Below are 19,058 nucleotides of genomic sequence, written 5' to 3'. Positions count from 1 at the left end.
TCTTAATGTTATTTGAGACAAAGAAAGAGACGAAAAAAACATCAACAAAAAACAAACAAACAAAAAAAAAAAAATAGCATACAGGTCATGCAGCACAAGATGGCAGACACAATGCTTTTATGAAGAAAGAAGGCAAACAAATACTGATAAAGACAAGACAACAAGGCACGATGACAGGCAAGAGATTCGACCAATCAGACAGGACAGGGATTATATGTAAGCAGGTCTTACCGATGCGGTCCAATCGGTCGATGGCGACGGTTTCGAAAGCGCGTCGCATCATGGGGTACTCTTCTAGCACCTCATTGAAATGATCAACAGAGAGGGAGAAGAGTCGACAGTAGGTGTCTGCACGCACGCTCGCAGTTCGTCTACCCTTGGTGAGCAGACAGATCTCTGCAAGGCAGCAACACAAAGGAGAACAGACAGTGAGAGCATAAAAATGTGACACATAAAGAAACAGTAACAAAAGTGGAGAGTGCAGAGGAACATTAAAGGAAATCATTGCAGTAATTGCAATACAGATTACCATAAAGATGAACCTTGAGTACAAAAGGTAGAGCAGCAGGAGCTAATGTGAATGTAAATAAAACGAGAAGCCCATCAGTGCTGCTGTCACTTGCATTATACCAACATAATTCATCATCCTGCAGAGAGCTAATGGTCCCATAATGCAGTACAGTAGCCAGCTTTACAAGAATACAAAAAGAAAGCCCGTCAGGCGTTACTGCATCACCTCATCAATGCACTGCATCAGCTCTCAAATGTAATGCATGACTAAACAGGGGTTTGGTTAGCTAGGATTCCTGTATTCCTGTTCAATCTCTGCAGGTTCTTACATGCAAAAGATGTGACGAGAACACTAGCTTTGTGTTGTGTTTAGAAAAACAGACCAATGCATTAAAACACTTGACCCTGCAGCTCTTCTCACACCTGATAATAACATAGCATACATCTTGTTTCCTGTTTGTGTGTGTGTGTGTGTGTGTGTGTTTTTTTTCATGTTGCTATGTTTTCCTCTAAAAATTAAAGGAATACTCTGCTTTTCAACCAGCTTTGTGTCAAGACAATATATGTAAAAGTAAAATGCGCTCCATTTTAGAAGCAACGTGGTGTGCCTGTCAAAAATGTCATATGGCTTTTTGCTTGCTCTAGTGCCGCCGCTCGAACTACAGATTGTACTTCCTCTCTGTCACAGTGCATTCTGGTAGTTGTAGGTTTTCTACCTCTTGAACAAAAGCGAATGTCACAGTCCTTTTTTTGTTTTTTCTGGTCATGTAGCACCACTTTCAAAAGTATTCACATCTTCCCACACAGCCCAGTTTTATGAAAACACCATATTTTCAGTGGCGAAATATTTCTTTAGATGTAGTAAGATTAATACAATTTTATAATCAATTTTAAGTACTTTACTGTGTATGATCCAAATACTCACTAACACACTAATATTGCTTACTGTGGTTCAAATTTCACTCTCCAAGGGCCCGCTTAACCACAAGTGCTTTCTTTGTGTACAGTCATTTTCTGTCTCCATCACTTGCAGCCATAACTGTTTCTCGCTGTTTGAGTAGACAACACAACCTAGCCCGAGGAACACCAGTTTTGCTGCTGCATTTTGTTGTTTTGACATTTTGTCATAAGCATCGAGGAGACTATGTTTTTCACTGAGAGGCCATGAATTTCTTCATCCCATCTCAGCAGCAGCCTAAGGTGACCAGCTGGAGTAAAAAAAAATAGTATTTTCAAAATGTTTTTCCATATGTTGTCATGTAAGAAAAAGACCAAAAATGGACACTGTTAGCAGAATACCTATTTACCATGAGTGAATAATTTAAACAGCATTTGTATAGGAATGATTCTGTGCCCAGCTTTTTAATCCATATATGCAGTTTCCACTGTAATCCTTTCCTGCAAGGGCGAAAAATCCAGAGAGGTTCAGGACTTCTTTAACAGTGGTTTCATTCTTAATATTGTTATCATATTTTCTATGTAAATCTCCAAAAAGTAGTTAATCAGAGGTACAAAAAGTGAACACAAAATGTAGTATCTCAAAGTTTATCTTATGTATAATAATAATAATAATAATAATAATAATAATAATAATAATAATAATAATGATAATGTACTTAGTTACTGTCCAATACAGATTGTCATTCTCAAAATTCCACACAAACACATAGTGGTCTGTTCGGGTTCGTCTGTCTAAATTAATCTGCTACAAAGGATAATAAAAAAAACTAGTCACCTCTTTGACTGTTACTTTGGATGAAACTCTGGCTCTCAGATTGTGATGCCAAAATTATTTTGTCATTTATAGTCATTTTCATAGTCATTTTCTCTCTGTAGGATACTTATTATTGCTGCTAATAGCTATTCAAGTACGAAGGTCTTTTAAAGAGCAATTCGATGATTGCAACCAGAAATCATGTTGAGAGAAAAAGGTCATGCTGTTGATTCAGCCTAAAGTATTGGGACCTAAAATGTTAATGACCAAAAGAAATGTTTCACTAATGATGTCAATAACACCAGGCTAAAATCCAGGTTCTATGACAAAATGATTAGTCAATAAGATTTCATACAGTGTCTTTAGGAGACTATATCTCAGTAGAGCTGCTGGAAAATTAGCTGCCTGAAAAGGACGTGCAAACCACTCTGCATCTCCTTATCTCATTTAGCTAGCTGTAAATAAATGTGTGTGCGGCTGTAGATGATATGTGATGGTGTGCTTGATCTCCTCAGTGTTTTCATGAATCAGTGACATGAGGCGGAAAGTTCACAATCTATCTATCCGCATCCCCCAGCAGCCTACATTTTTTCCTTCCCCTGATAAGCTTGTAAAACATTACCCGCCTTCTAAGTCTCAACTTCCCTTGGCTTCTGTTCAATCCCGTTCACCCACCGACAGCGCTCCACCTCCGCCCACATTTGCACTTCTGTCCAACCCACAGCACAACTTCCATCTTCGTTAAGTCGTTAAATGTTAACTTGTCGTGATGACTTGGCTACGCCATGAGTGTGCACAAGATGTGAGAGCAACACTCAAGCTGTGGGTGTGAAGGTGTTAGTACTGTTGTGATGGAAAAGCTCCCTTTAAGTGGTACCTCTGTTAACAAGGGAAGATTCACAGAGAGACAGAAAATCCTCCATCGTTTTAAATGTAGTTTCACAAAGATTGGAGAAGCAGACAGACACAGATAGTGAGGGGCCCAAACGCACGGCTGCATGCTGCACTGTGTGGTTACATCCAGAGGTACATGTGTTGCTTGAAAGCTCAGAAGGTGATAACAAGTGAGCTGTGGTGCTGGTAGGTAGAGCAGGGCGCAGGCTGTTCTCATGCACTGTTCATATGTTTACCTAAAGACACCCCCCATACAAAAAGATACAAAAAATAAACCACAATTCATGTATAATCCATATAATCATGTGTTGTGTTTTACCCCTTAAAACCTGGAGCGACATCACTTTTTTGCTTTCCTTTCATTAGTATTTTAAACCTTTGACTTCTGAGCAAACTGGTGGGATTTCATTCAAAAACATGGGTAAAAGGCAGTGATAAGAAATGTTCCACAAATTGCATAAAATTAGTAGTTTAAGAAAATGATTTTTAAAAAAGCTAGGGGAAAATGTCAAGGGATAAAAGAAAAGGTCAGGGAAAACTACTTACATGTTCAGAATTATGTTGCAGAATTATTTTTAATTTCTAAGCACTTTTTTTCCAGGAATGGAACTACTGTCCAATGTGACGGTGACTGAGGATTTTGTATTTCATCCATGTTGTTATCTGCTTATTCTCACTAACATCAGTGAGGTGGACAATTTGCTCTACCTGGTTTTGCTTTGATTGTGTTTTCAGGAGGCCACAGCACCCTAAAAGTGAATATTACCAGCAGTAGAATAAATACTGAAATAAACAACAGCGGGACACTAAACTTTCTTGTCCTTTTTTCTCCATTTTCCCCCTGTTAAAATAGTACCCTCAGACTGTGCTAATTCACTAAGTCAGACTGCACTGAACTCCAGTTGTGAGTGATTGTTTGAGAACATGAGCGCTGACGATTAGCTGACAGAGAGTGGGAAAAGTCTGTATTTTTAGACTGCTCTTACTGCGTTCACTGCTTTAACGCTTCTTCATACATACATTATACATCAGAAATATGCAGCTACACTCCTGATTTCTCTCAAAATACTTATATAATGTTTGGATTTGTGTGGCTACTGTAAAGGGCTGACTCTTACTGATGATTTAGAGTAACTCCCAATTCAGGTTGTCTTCTCTCTTCATATTTTATACAATTTAAACTACCTCTTTTTTAAAATTTTAAGCAACCCCCATTCAATATTGTAACCCTAAAAAATTGCTTTGTCAACCACTGTTTTGAAAAACAAAAATGTATATTTTTGGTTTTTTATATTTGTAAAATTTATCTTGGCATTCTTTCAAAATGTAGGCCCAACAACAAAAATATAGCTGCTTTTAATCTCTTTTTTTGGATTTTTGTACAACTTACAAATATCTCTCAAATTGTATTTTCTCTCCTGTACTTGTACAGGAGAGAAAATACAATTCTCTCCTGTAGAACTTTTGTAAATAGTCTGAGATTGTCTCTGTTTTTGCTTTCAACATTATTTGCATAATTTTAAAATATATTAATTCATTAAATTTTATAGTTTGGAAATTTAAAAACTGTGAACAAAATTACTAACATTGCAAATAGCGTTTATGTATATAACTACTTTTAATGAACTTATTTCATGTAAAAAGTAATAATCAACACCACATAAGCACTTTTTTTTTTCACTATTTCACTGTGCTCTGTCCTTTGCTTGTGGCAAAATTGTCATGATTTAAGAATAAGAATATGCAGACATTTTAAAACTTGTTCTGATAAAAACATTAACACTGACACCTGATAGACCTTTGTGTGTGCACAGGTGTATTGCAAGCTGTGTGTGTGTAAGGCCAGGCCCTGTTAACCCTTTGACTTGAGCAAATTGGTTTCATTTCTTTCAGTAACATGAGGATTATTATAAATATAGATTTCAAAGACATTTTTTGGACAGTTAAAAAAAATTGCCTGTTTCAGAAAGAAATCAAACCAGTTTGCTCTAGTTTCAAAAGGTCAAAAAGCTTGTGGTGCAAGGCATCTGAAAGCAGCTCAAAAAAACTGCTGTCAATCCAGGTTTCAAAGGGTTAACCCTTCACATGATTCAGTTTGACATGTGTCTGTTGCCTAGCCACGAAGCGTCACAGTTGACCCCAGGAGCATTTGTGGAAATTTGCCATCACTTCATGTGTCATATACACTCACAGCAACCTGCTTTTCTTCCCCTTCTCCCTCCACGGCTGTGAGCAAACACAGAGGGAGTCCCACATGACTAAGACATTGAAGCCCAATCAGGATTTTCACTGTCTGTCTGTCATTGTCCTAGCATTACACTCTATTAGTCCCTTAGCCTCAGAGTGACTTCACTACAGAGCTGTGTGGTACCAGTATGTAATCCCATTCAAGGAGGCCCAGGAGTGATTACTATGATACCTTTTTAGCATGCAGGCGCAGCATTGACCATGGTTGGAGGTGCTTTGTGACCTACTGTCCTCATAGATGTCCTGCTCATTACTATGCTAATAGTTTCCTGTGGCCGGGCTCGGTTTTGTTACTCGCTCTGCCTCCCTGTGCGTCTGTCTCCCTCGATGATTTCTCATGCTGGCCACGGTTTGGCCTGGTTGTAAGGGGAGTGTGAATCATCGGAGGAGGAAAGGGGGAAGAGTGAGGTGCCTGGTACAGCCAGCTGCTCCCAACTCGGGGCTCATCCACTAATGCCATAACAAACGGGTAAAAATACCAGCTGGGCAGAAGGCAACAGCAGGTGGCCCCGGCACGCACAGAACACAGCAAAACGAACAGAGCGCCCTTTATTATTTGGACAGATACAATGCATATCTTTTAATTAAAAGATTAAACAGGGACATCTACTCTATGTTCTCAATTTCTCTGTATGCTTTGTCTTTTTTTCATTAAACTGAATATATATGCTGATCTTTCACTGCAAAGTCTTTCACAGTCTGAACTCCTTTTGTATTCTTCTACATCAATCTGCAGTGAGCGGTTATTTGTGAGCACAGGATGAGAGCACAACAGACAGCGAACAAAACAAAACGAGTTTATATTTTGTGGTGCAGAATAACCTTCAAAATGTTTTTAGACAAAGCTTGAAAACCATAATCCAAAAATCCCTGACAAGTACTAACTGCCAAGCTGCCTCAACACATTTCCTGGATTTTTGAATTTGGTCTCCGGAGGTCAATTTTCAGCAGAGCAGTTTGAGAGACTCCTGTTAGTGAACAGTTTGGCGCTTCATCTCCTGCAGGATGCCTAGACGTTCGCCTTTTTGAAAAAAGTATACTCTGTGGGATTTTTCTAAAAAACAACGTACAGTATCGACTCATACAAAAACAGTCCCTCTCGATCATCGCTTATGACCCTCTTGACGTGTGCGGCGCGGCAGTGTATGGGACATTTCTGGGCAAAGTACAGGTGAGGTCGGACTCTATTAAAGGGTAGTGAACAGGTAGTAGCATCCAAAAGGAAGCTATGACAATCATGAACAGCGCCAAAAGGAGTGCAAATATTGTGTGGCGAAACGTCAACAAATGAATGACAAAGGTTGTTCCAAAACGAGAGGGCTTTAGCTTTCATTTTTACTTTACTGGTGGAAGAGCAACGCAGAGTTTTGTTGGACAAGGAGGAGCATAGTTTACCTTTATTCTTCTGTTATGCTCCAGTTTGAAGATGTCACTCAATGAATCAATTAAAAATCAACTAGTTGGAGTCCATTTTCAAGCTAAATCGCCAAACAGGTGATGTTCTAATATGTGAAGATTTATTTGGGTTACATGATAGTACCCTAAAGTAATTTTTTTGGGGAGGGATTCAAATAATTTGAATCATTTTTTAAAGCTTGGGAGATTTCTCGCCATATTCTGACATTTGTTACACAAAATAATTAACTCAATTAGGTGAAAAAATACGTTGCAGATAAATGATCCCTTCATCTGGATTAACTGATTTTGTTTTTGGCCACTTGGATTAGTGAAAACAAGTTATGAACACATAATTTACATATCATCACTTTTTCAATCAATATAGTAGACTTGTTAACAAATAGTTGCTGATTTCCACATCCAGCCTTAAAAAAGCAACACGATCATTTATTTGAGGTTGTATTACTGACCACTTGATAAATATAAGTCCAACTTTCATTCTATTTTAGCTCTAAGGGAAACTTTTACTCTTTAGCAGCTAAATGCTCGCCTAAATGTGTTCGCCTGCTACTCACTGATATTGTCTCTTTGCTATTTGGCACTGAGCACATTACGTACAGTGGGCTTTTAGAGCTCCTTTTCCCGAAAACGAGCAACCCCTTTCACATTATCATATTGTCATTTGATGCATATTTATGACAAAATATTGATTACGGCTGCTTTAACTTCATGAAATATTAGAGCCAACAGAAATACCACCTAGGGGAACATAAGAATAAAAAAACAGTATAGCTGCTATACCAAAGATCTTAAACAGTTGAATTTAAAAGATAATATACAAAAAAAATCCATCTATGAAATTGCAGCATCACCCACCACTGTTCAGTCAACTTAAAACTACCATTAATCATTTTCATCCTCTAACTGCAAACAACAGCCAGTTAAACTGCCAGGCTTTCCTTTTCTTTTGTCTGAAATTGTTTGATAAATGCATTCACACTCACCACCATTAAGATTCATTTGTGAGAGCCTTGTTGGCCGAAGGTTTTACCCTGACATTTCAGCTTAGTTTAAACAAGATCCACTTGTTCTGTGCCACAATGATTCTTTAGCAGAATATCTGTTGAGCTGCAGCCCCAGAGGATTAATTGTTTGAACAGTACTGCAACTGCTACATATTTTACCATATGACATGTCCACTCTGTGCAGAATGTAAAAATGCAACCCCCCCTCCAGCAATCCCATATTTAAAGCAAGTAGCTGTGCACATTTAGTAGCATGACAGCAATCCTGTGGTTTGAACAAGCAGCGAAAAAACCTGACTCGTTTCTTTTTTTTTTTTGATTCACTGCCTTCCTTGGCTCGCCTGCGAGACATGAACTGCATGCAGCAAACACACACCAAAGCGAAGGTATTCTTAGACTCCTCAGCCTCCTTCCATAGTGGGGATGAACTCATGAGATAAAATATGCAAGAACCTCTAAAACAGGAAACTTTGCTTTGCTTTCACATCGACAAAATCCGCAGGCAGACGTTGTCGTGTCCAAGTAAACAACGTGCAATGAAATTACATTTGAAATTTAAAACATTTATGATATCTGTAATGTTTCGGGGAGGCAATGGGACAGAAGCCGAGAGAAAAAGAGAGGAACGCAGAGAACAGAATGAGGGAATAGCTCCTGATTTCACACTAGCTGCTCTTGTTAGTGCCAAGTATATGCAGCAGGAACGTATGGAGGGGGAGAGGAGTTCATGTGTGTGTGTGTGTGTGTGTGTGTGTGTGTGTGTGTGTGTGTGTGTATGAGGGTGTGTGTGTGTATGAGGGTGGGGGAGGATCCTGTGTGTGTCCTAAGGGATGCCTGATCCACGCCTTGGCCTACTCCAACAACCAGATGAGTGGTTACGTAACTGCAGAAGCTGACTAACGTCCAACACTGGTTAATGAGAATCTACATCCACAATAACTTAACTTCAAACAGCATCAAACGCACGACCTCAGGCCAGAGTCGTGTCTCAGTATATAACCGTGCTGTAGGAATGCATGCGTGACTTTTTCTTGCATAGCAGAGCCCACGTATATAATCCATGTTTGCATTTTCATGTGGTAAATATATAAAGGATTATTTTAAATTGTGGCGTTTTGGTTCTAACCTCCAAAGTAGGATCCATCAGTCAGCTTCATCTCCTTGTTGAACTTGGTGATCACACTCGCAACGCCGTGTTGAATGAAGTACATCTTCTTCCCGACAGTGCCTTCACGGATGATGTAGTCATTCGGTTGAAAGACCTCAAACTTCAACTTGCTCAGCATCCCCGTCACGAAGTTGGGGTCCGCGTTGGCAAACAAAGGCATTGTGGCCACCAGCTTTCGGCAATTGAAGTTGACAATTTCCTGATGGATAAAGGAAAAAGAAATTGATGGTCAAACAGATGAGATCATGCCATAAATAATTCAATAATTTCCACCCACAGCTTGAAAAATGAGCATCGGTTAGGTAGTCTGACACAAAACACCAGCGCAAATCCTTCATCTGCTGCTTTTATCTGCAGGCATAAGTGAATTCGATTGCTGCTTTATCCCTAATACTTCTAAAGCACTTCCCATCACTCCTGAGAAGAAACTTTTTGGCACGCGCATCAGATCCTGATGAGTTTGCCCTCTGGTGCCGGCTGCAGGCCATCTCTCTGGTCTCATCCTGTCCCCTCAGACCCAGCAGGAGATTAGGAGCTTGTTGTCTGTTTACCCACACATCTCTGTTGCTGTGCAGATGGAAAGCCGGGGCACTTGGCATCTGCAGCGGTGTGTTGTTGACCCCCCATGAGGGATAACTCTCCTCCAGTGACAACAGGACATTAACAGAAAGATAACCAATCTCTGGGACGCTCGCAAAAAGATGTTAGCTCAGCCCTAGATGCCGGTGTCAGCTAATGCCATGGGGCTCTGACCTCAATCATGCACCAGAACTAATGAATTAGATAGTAAGCAATTTTCATGCCCAGCCAGGAGTCCTCTTGGGGAAACAATCTTTGGCTATGCCTATTTAAAGATTTGTCATATGGTGGAGAATAAGAGGCAGTGAGACAGCGGAAAGGAAAGGGGAGGTGGAGATAGAGAGGACACCAAAACAGTCTGGCTGTTATGTTATATTGTAGCCCAAAAAAAGCAGAACTGTGTATGCTAACCCTTTGAAACCTGAGGAAATTGGTTTGAAAAAGAAAAAAAAAAAAATCACACAGAAAAATGCTGAAAATAAGAAATATCTACGTATTCATTTTATTATTATTTTCCTGTGGTGCAATTTGAAATATAAAATTATTTTACTTATAAAGACAATTTTTTAGACCTTTTCCTTATTTTTTTCATATTATTCCCAATAATGCTCCCCTCTTTTTAAAGTAAGTATTTTTTTATGTCACCTTTTAGTAATTTCTTGCAATTTGTGGATCATTTCTTATCAAGTTGGTCATTGCCCCCCCCCCCGTTTTCAAAAGAAATCAAACAATTTTGCATTTTGTATCAAAGGGTCAAATATTATCGTTACTTTTTTATTAGTTTTACTCAATTGAAAATCAAGTTGCAGAAATATCTAACTTTTTGTGGTAATAAAGTTAAAGCACAGTAAAATTATTCCTTGTTGGTGTATTAATGAACATGTAAAATCTGAGACAAAGCTCCTGCACAGCAAACCTTTTAACGTAAAGCATATTTTCCTTTTCCTTTTCTCAGTTCATCTCTGCTGCTCCGTCGTTGACCAGATTTTGCAATAGCACAGTGTATCAATTAAATGCTTTTGGGCAGCAAACAATCAATCGTTGGATGTTAGAGCGTCCTTGAAAGCAACACCAAGGAGAGTTTTTAAAGTGGTTTCTGCCCACAGCTGCAGCACAGCAACAAAGCAACGTTCAATGTGATGGATTACCCGGGTCAAACAAATGTGAATTAACTGCATTTTCATAGTGGACCAACACAAGCACAAAACAGTACAGGGTACTTGGAAAAGAACTAATGATTGACTGTCTATTTACTACTTTTATGGTGTCTTGTTTGCATGACACAATATAAAATGAATAAGTTATTTAATGAATTATAAAACACTGATTTTAAAGGAGCATTGTGTAGAATTTATTAGTATCTAGCTATGAGGACTGCAGATTGCAACCAGCTGAAACATCTGGCGCTAATTCCTTCAGTGTTCATTGTTCAGGAGATTTTTACCTGGAGCCGAGTTATTCATAGAGGTCTCCTCCTCTCCGAAACAAACAGACCAGGTGATTTAAACTAGTAAAAACGCTAAACAAAGTAATCTCAGTAGTCTCTCGTTTAATATGAGTGTTTTTTTCCGACAGTGTTTGATGGTCAAACTTAAGATAACAACGTTCAGGAGTTTTTTACCAGAAGCCACATTATACACAGAGGTCTCATCATCTCCAAAACAAAAAAGACCCGGTCATTAAAAACAGTAAAACTCTGAATAATGCAGTTCAGTGTTCCATAAATCTGTGAATGTTTGTGAAGCCTTTTGGCTCATCAAGGAGGGGGTGCTAACGGTGGTTGGCATGTAAACACAAATGGCCCTATCTAGAGCTAGTGTTTGATTTGTTCGTTCTGGGTTCGGCTCATTATAAGGTATCAAAAATGCACAGATTCTTATTTTTAGATAATTATACACTAAAGAAAGCATACTTGTGGTATTATATTCCATTTCTGCCAATATATCCCCCTAAATCCTACACACTGGACTTCTTAGTCTCACATCTTTGCAGATGGACTCTAAATTAATTCTACCATTGTCCGTAGTTGCACGCCAGGATGATTAACTGAGGACTTTTCTGTAAGCCTCATTACCTTTGAACTACACATCAAACCCATATCTGTTTTATACACTGAATATGAGTTTTTTGTGAAGTTCAGGTAGTCCTATTGCTTGAGCAGCCTCAATTTGCACACCTGGTTGACAGACTCATTCAAGACTTGTGATGAATGACATGCCAGAATCAGTTAAAGTACACTTGGGCTGATTTCACAGCCCTCCTTCAGTCCAAAGCGAGTCTGAGTGCTTCTAAGTGGAGCTGATTCTGATTCCAAATTGACCTATAAGTCAGCAACCCCAAAATTGTGCTGGACACTCCAGCAGCAATCAGCGCAGCTCAGCTAGTCCTCAGTGAGTCCACCTGGAATGGGTCCGGCATGGAGCTGCATTAAGTGATTTCTGGTTGCTAAATGGTTAGGGACTGGGGTACAGACGAGGGATGCAGAGATTGAAAAACAAACCCCACTGCTCCCTTCCTTTATCCTTAAAAACAAAACATATGGCCACTTTCTTACAGAGGCCAAGTCGACCGAGCCTCGCACAACAGAAAAGGTGCCATTAGTTACGCTGCACTGACAAATCAAGACGTATCTAACCGAGTGAGCTTAAATTTATCACTGTTTGTAAATTGTACGGCTGCTTTTAGTCTGATATGATTCAAATAGGAGTTGGCAAAAGCAAACTCATTTAGAAAGGTGCCACAGGCTTAGAGCAGAGGAGGTGAGGGCAAGGGGTAGGTGGGTAATACTGAAAATTATCAAGCTAAAACCTGTAATTAATGGTTGGATACAGCATTCAGTAATCTTTTAAAGCCAAGTATTTTCCTCACTTTGATTCACTGTTCTGACCTGTTCTTGTAAGCTGCTTCTGATTTTGTTTTTCTTTTCATTGCTTTATTGAAATATATCACAAAATTAGATAATAACACGTGCTCCCACCATCGTTATTATGGACATATTACACAATCATCCCTCAAAGTGACCTAATTCCCCGATGGATGATCAGATAAGAATCTTCCTTTTAAGAGACTGGTAATAAACAAGCATACCTGGAAACAATATATTGTACTACACAGAGTTAGTAGTACAGTAGTAGTAAGGGATGCATCAATCTGACTTTTTCATTCCTGATACCTGAGATTTGGATATTGGCCGATACTAAGTATCGATCTGATCCTGTTGTTTTAATAATAAGCTTCATGTCTCACTGTCTGGAAGTGACTGCCATCATTCTTTTATGCCTATCAGCATCATCAGGCTTGACTGAAATGCTGCTTTCTTGATTTTGTAAAACAAAATGTAACAATCAAATACACTGATATAAATTTGAAATTCCTCCAGACAGATGACATGCTTGTTGTTACAGAAGCTTCAAGCCACACGAACATGGCGCTTTTGCCTTAATTCACCTTTCTATATTAACCTGCTTTGTCGCCCTTCTCTGGGAGGAAACTTGAAGTAATCCATAACTGACACATTTTAAGAAGTGTTATTCAGTGAAATGATGACGCAAGCTACTTTATGTGTCCTGCTTTGCTCTGGCGCGACTCAGTTTGTTTTTACCCGTCTGTCCCATGGGCATAGCTTTCATTGTGCGATGCTGTCTCTATGCAGATTTTAACTTTGCTTGCTGTGCACGGTGAATTTAGCCTGTAGGATTCTCTGTGTAGTAAGTCATACCTTTATATCCCTGCACCTCCCTGGTGGAGTGTCTGGGATAATTCAGCAGCTGCCCACACCGCTGCACGGTGACTTAATGGGGCTACATGAGAGATAGTCCCGATTCCTCCGTGTGCTTTGCTATTTAGTCCTCTCCTGTCCCATCCGCCCCTGCTTAATTACCCATGTAATCTGCTGATACAAAGGGCAAGCATGGAACTTAAAAACTGGTCACTGACTCCACAAATATTCCTTCTCTTTGTGAATAATGTACAGGATGCTCAGCTGATCCTCTAGGCTAATCTGACGACTTGTAAATATTTTAAATAAAAGGGCGACTGTTTATCAGCTCTGGAGCCCAGGTTGTTTATCACAAATGAAGCTCAGGTTTTTGTGCAGAATATTTTCACATCTCTGATAGATGCTGGATTCACCCAGGATGCTGAGGAGAATCCGTTTCACTGATATTTCCTCCTTTGACCTTGTTAGATGAGATGACAGGTGTCGGTATTTCAGTTTTAGGTCCTGAACACATAAAGGTGCCAAATGATGATTCGCTCTTTATCTTGAGGGAATAAACTCATTCATGTTCTTAAAGTAAAACCACTGTTTGACAGCTTACCTGTCAAGATTTTCTTTTTTTTTTTTTTTTTAGATTTGAGGTGTATTTTTTACCTGTTCCTAAAATAAAACCTTCAAATGAACGCTCTCGAAAAAATTTCTAAATGTTGCCGAGTGAAGAAGCCAATGCTTTAGTTCAGTTTCTGGTCTTAATGGAGAAGTTGTCTCACCTCTTTGAGAGGGTCGTTGAGTTCACTCAGGATGTTGTCCTCATCAAAGATTTTGCCTTGGTAGCGATGTTCATAGTAGTCGTGGATTTTCTGCCGCATGTCTGCTGGAAGCTTGTGGAAAGACATGTATTGCTCCACTTGCTTGTACTGGGAAGACAAAGAAAGCAGATGCAAATCAGTCGCTGCATGTGCACCATATGTACACCAAATATTCAACTACTAATATGTCATACAGACAAGTAAGAGTACACCTTGAATAAACAACAAAGCTCAACAAAAGTGTGGTCTTCACCGAGCGTGTACTTGTGTCTCTTTATTGAGGACAAGCCGTGCTCTCACATAGTCACAGTGCCATGCCCTGGTTCTGTGTGTGGGGAGGGAGAGAGAGACAGAACGAGAGAGGCAGGTGGTGGAGGAGAAAGTAGGAACAAGTACAGGCCCGGGGCTATGTCAGGCCAAGGTAGCAGTTCCGATTATCTCACCCATGCAGGAAGCCCAGTCCTAATGGGCAACCACGCTATGATCTGATGTGAACTAGCAAGGTATACCTGATATCCTGGAGAGGTTTAAGAGCTGCACACACAACAAAGCAGATAGAACAGATTGCATGACTGATAATTATTTGCATGATTCCACCTCATTTTTTTGTTGTGGTATCTTTCATTCCAAGCACACGAGCAGCACCGAGTACAGTATTGATTTTTAGTGCCTGCCAAGGCGAAGGGATTTTATTTACTTTTTTGTCTCTCCTGTCAATTGTGCAATTAAGTATGAGTGCTGATAAAGCTGTTAATGAAGCATCATATCTTAAATCTGTGCATTTCTAGGTCTGTATTTTAGTGTATTCTATTTTATATTTTAGAACTTAAGTAAAGTGTCTTTGAGCACCTTGAAAAGCGCTCTATAAATAAAATGTATTATTATTATATTTCATTGATTTCAAATGCGCCACTCAACTTCATATATCAGCAAAACATGAAGAAAAATGATAAATTTCTAGGAACTAGCAGTAATCACTGGATTTGAAAAAAATAAAAGTGGCAAAAAATATTAGTATAAAATAAATAAAATAAAAATTATATATTATATTATATTTTACACATATTATAATTTATATAAATAAGCATGTAATATAAACTATTTTTATGTCCTTTCTATGTCCAATTTAAAATCATATTTCAAGGACACAAAACTTACCATTTTATGTTAAAATATTAAATGTAGGAGAACTATAGTTCCCATTGTGAAAACATGGTACATTCCCCTAAATCCTACACATTGGACTTTTAAATAATTAACTGTTTAATAAGCCACTAGTTGTGCGTTACGTATTTTTCACCAAGCGCAATATATTTCAGTTTTCTTGATTTAGCGGGATGTATCTCCCAAAGAGATGATGAAAATTTGAAAAAAATACATGATGATATTAAAACATTGCTGTTATTGTAGTACTCAAAGTACAGAGGACCAGGGGGAGAAAATAGATAGACTTAAGGATGAAATACTTTGTGGCCTCTCTATCAGAAAGCCAGATGGCCTGTGACTCTACATTTCGTTCTTACTGCACATGCATGGCTGGAAACAGGACCTTTCCATTTGTGCAATACCGCCAGTGCCGAGATGCGAGAATCGTCCTGTTTCTGGCTCATTAATTTCATCTTAGTGGGAGTTAAAATTCAGTCCACATTAACCTGAAGGCAGGTATTGACCCACAGGAGAAGGAAAGAGACAGAAAATACTTCAGCGCATCTATTTTGATCAGTCTCAGTTTCCTCACACAGACAGGGCCAGGGTCACAAAAACAATCTTCCCAGCCAGTCCAAGGCCCTGACACCTGAAAATAAACACGCTCTCCCACACTGCCTCTGGTGATCACAACAGAGCAGTGGGTGAGAGCCAACTGCAGCTGTGAGTCCACCGGCCACCTCTACGGCTCACAAAATGAGACTTGTTAGCGAAAGAGGACTTTTGAGTCACAACGCCTCCTTCATTAGTCCCCCTCTCGGCTGCGGGGAGGTGATACTGTGATTTGAGTGCACAGTAGAAGCTGCAGAGTGTTGCACAGAGTTAGACACTGACATGATGTCCCCAATACATCAGGTCTGATATGTGGCCTTCAGCTTTAGGTCATGTCAAGTTCTTGTGATGATGACTCAATTCCAAAATCTATAATTTTATTGGTTAAGTATAAGGTTGTAGTTTTTAGATAAATGCTGACTACATTTGTCATCATCCAGGTCTCTCTTTGTGCCCCCCCCCCCCCAACTCCCTCTCTCTCCCTAGAGATATTCAGTCCTACACTCACATTGGGATGAACTATTCGGTTCAAGATTAACCCACTTCTGCTCTCGCCAGTGGCACTGTCGGGCATTCCTGTTGATATAATACAGTCTGAGGGAGACTTTGTTATCTGCCAAAGTCAGTATCCCATAGAAATATGTGTTTTCATGTACTTTAAAATGTGGCATATGCCAATGAAATCTGACTTCTATTCAGTTTCAGTTTGTCTAAAAAGGTATGTGCTATCTATGAATGTTTTCTAAGACAAAAAAACACAAAGCAGTGCTTCACAGGATACAGATGCATAAAAGTACGAAATCTACATTTATAGAAAGGATGCAGACAAATATAGAGGTCACACATAAAGTCAGTTGGATGTTTTTTTTAGAAATCTTTTGAAGTAGTTTACAGACTCAGCTCATCTAACAGAGCTGGGGAGACAGTTTCAGAGAGATGGAGCCCTAATAGTAAAAGCGGCATTACCCTTGGACTTGCAGAGGGAACGGGGTCTAAGAGACCTTAATTGAATGATATAAGGAGTGGGTACAGGGATGTAAGAGTTTGGAGATGTATAAATGGGTAAGACCATGTAGGTCCTTGTATGTGATAAGCAATATCTTGAAGTCTATTTTGTACTTTGCAGGGCGCCAATGAAAGGATGTGAGGATTGGTGTGCTGTGAGATCTACAGTTGGATTTTAGTTACCAGCCTGGCTGCAGCATTTTGCACGAGTTGCGTGTGGGACAGCGTGTCTTCACTGAGACAAGAGGATTGATGCCATTCTCATATCTGTGTAAAATATGAAATTAGAGCCTGCTGACAATAGTTTTAGCTCAGCAAAAAAGATTGCAAACAGGGGGAAGCAGATGGCCTGGTTCTTCCAAAAGCTAATGTAAAAACAAACAATGTGTTTTTTATGGGGAGTTGTGTGCTGGATTAGAATATTTCCAGGCCCAGAATGAAGTAGCTAGACCAAATAACTCAACCTGTCATTCTTACACTGTTTGGGGTTTTTAAAGGAGATATAACATGTTAATGCGTGAGCTGTAGAGGTGCTGATGGGCTAATTTTTTTACTTTCTGACTGGCAGAGCAAGGCAAATGCCAGAAATAAGCATACAGTATTTACAATATTCATACATGGTTGCAAACAGGTTTCAGTGTCTTTACTGGACTCTTTGACACTGATTACTGTTGTGATTGGACATTCGACATGTCAAATCACAGGTTAGTGTTTTAAACCTTGTTTAACCAGCACAGTATACCAGGACAGACAGTTAGCATTACGCTAAATAAGGCGTAGATTTATAGATTATATATGTCTTAGAGCCCTTCAGATACTGGTTGACACACAGCAGTCTGCTGCCTTAAAGTGATTCAGCATCAGGAGATCACAGCAGGGACACCATGAGACCATGCATGCTCTGCACCATCATTTCCTTCCACCCCCTCCTGTGATTCCTCTGAGTCCTCTCTATTTTTCCATCTCTTTCCTTCACCTTTGATCATGCATTTTTTTTCATTTCTCTGACTCTAAACACAAGAGAGCACAAAAAGAGTTATATAATTTAAGGAAAACATATTGACAAAAACAATAACTCACATCATTCTTTCTCTTCCTTCCTCATCTTCTCATAAACATCTTCTGTCCTTCACTAACGTCTAACACCAACATCCATCTCTCCATGTTTCCAACCCCCCAGCTGTGGCAGTGATAGATGTATTGACTACAGGCTGAGCACCCTGAACCCATCCCTGCTGCTCCTCAGCCTGCTCCGCTGATATGCACAGCCATGCAGCAAATCAGCCCGAGCTGAATCTGGCTCCACACTGGGGCTCCGTTACAACGAAACACAGCGTTCACAGCCTCAGAGTCGTCAGTTCGATGCCCGGAGGGATGTTGAGAGGCTAAAGTGGAATGTAGATTAAGCAGATTTGCTGTGACGCAGATGTACATCACATACTGAGCAGGACATATGTCACTAATTCAAACGGTGACTTTAAAACGGCTGACTTGTTTGCTGAGGGCGACCCTCTGTCATTAATTTTTGGAGGAATGTGCTGTGACATCTGTGTATCTGGCTCTGATCAATCATATGATTATGTTTTGAATTATAATAAATACAAGTTTATGACTTTTTTAAAATGCTCATCTGATCTATTTGTTCTTTGTCAATCAATATCTCAATTGAGGCTGGGCATCATTTTGATATATATTACTATTACAGGCAACTCTGCACTGCTGTCTGAAATAATCATTCATAAACCTGATCATATTCATAAATAAAGGTAACAATTTGCCAATTTGGTTCTAATGTACTGGTGTAGTGCACTTCTATGGTTTGTTCGAGTGATGTTGCCGTACTCCAGCAGAAGCTTGTGCACGACTGCTGTGAGCAGATATAATTAATGTCGTACACTGTACTATCTCTAGTTCATGCTTTTAAATGCATTAAAGGAATACTTCACACACAAATAACCATTTGTAAATCAATTAGTCATGCTGCTTCAGGTGAATTCGTTAAAAAAACATTGGGGTTCGTTTTTTGGAGCTTTATTTTTTGGCATGCCTCCATGGAAAACAATGAACATATTGATTTATTGATTGATTGGGGTTCATGTTAAACAACAGAGAACTTTATCAAAACATCCATTTACAAAGTCTCCCATAGTATAATTCAAGTCTCATTCATCAAGTTGTATGCTCAGTACTTCCCAAACACGTGCATTTTCTCAAAAAAAGTCTGGCTTTAAGG

The 19,058-nt window shown here is 39.4% G+C and overlaps 1 protein-coding gene across 1 annotated transcript in view; it reads right to left on the bottom strand.

The window, feature by feature from the left end:
• The window catches only part of hcn1 (hyperpolarization activated cyclic nucleotide-gated potassium channel 1), an 87,733-nt gene that overhangs the window by 14,575 nt on the left and 54,100 nt on the right, over nucleotides 1–19,058 (bottom strand). Inside the window, exons 5-7 of the mRNA XM_042509368.2 lie at nucleotides 14,024–14,170; nucleotides 8,915–9,155; nucleotides 232–396 (exon numbers count right to left, since the gene is read on the bottom strand). Coding sequence (XP_042365302.2) covers nucleotides 232–396; nucleotides 8,915–9,155; nucleotides 14,024–14,170 — 553 coding nt within the window. The remainder of the gene's footprint in view (nucleotides 1–231; nucleotides 397–8,914; nucleotides 9,156–14,023; nucleotides 14,171–19,058) is intronic.

The sequence above is a fragment of the Plectropomus leopardus genome, chromosome 20, assembly GCF_026936395.1.
Source record: "Plectropomus leopardus strain MGB_pleo_1.0 chromosome 20, ASM2693639v1, whole genome shotgun sequence".
In the NCBI taxonomy this organism is placed as follows: Eukaryota; Metazoa; Chordata; class Actinopteri; order Perciformes; family Serranidae; genus Plectropomus; species Plectropomus leopardus.
This window is presented reverse-complemented; position numbering and strand designations above follow the sequence as displayed.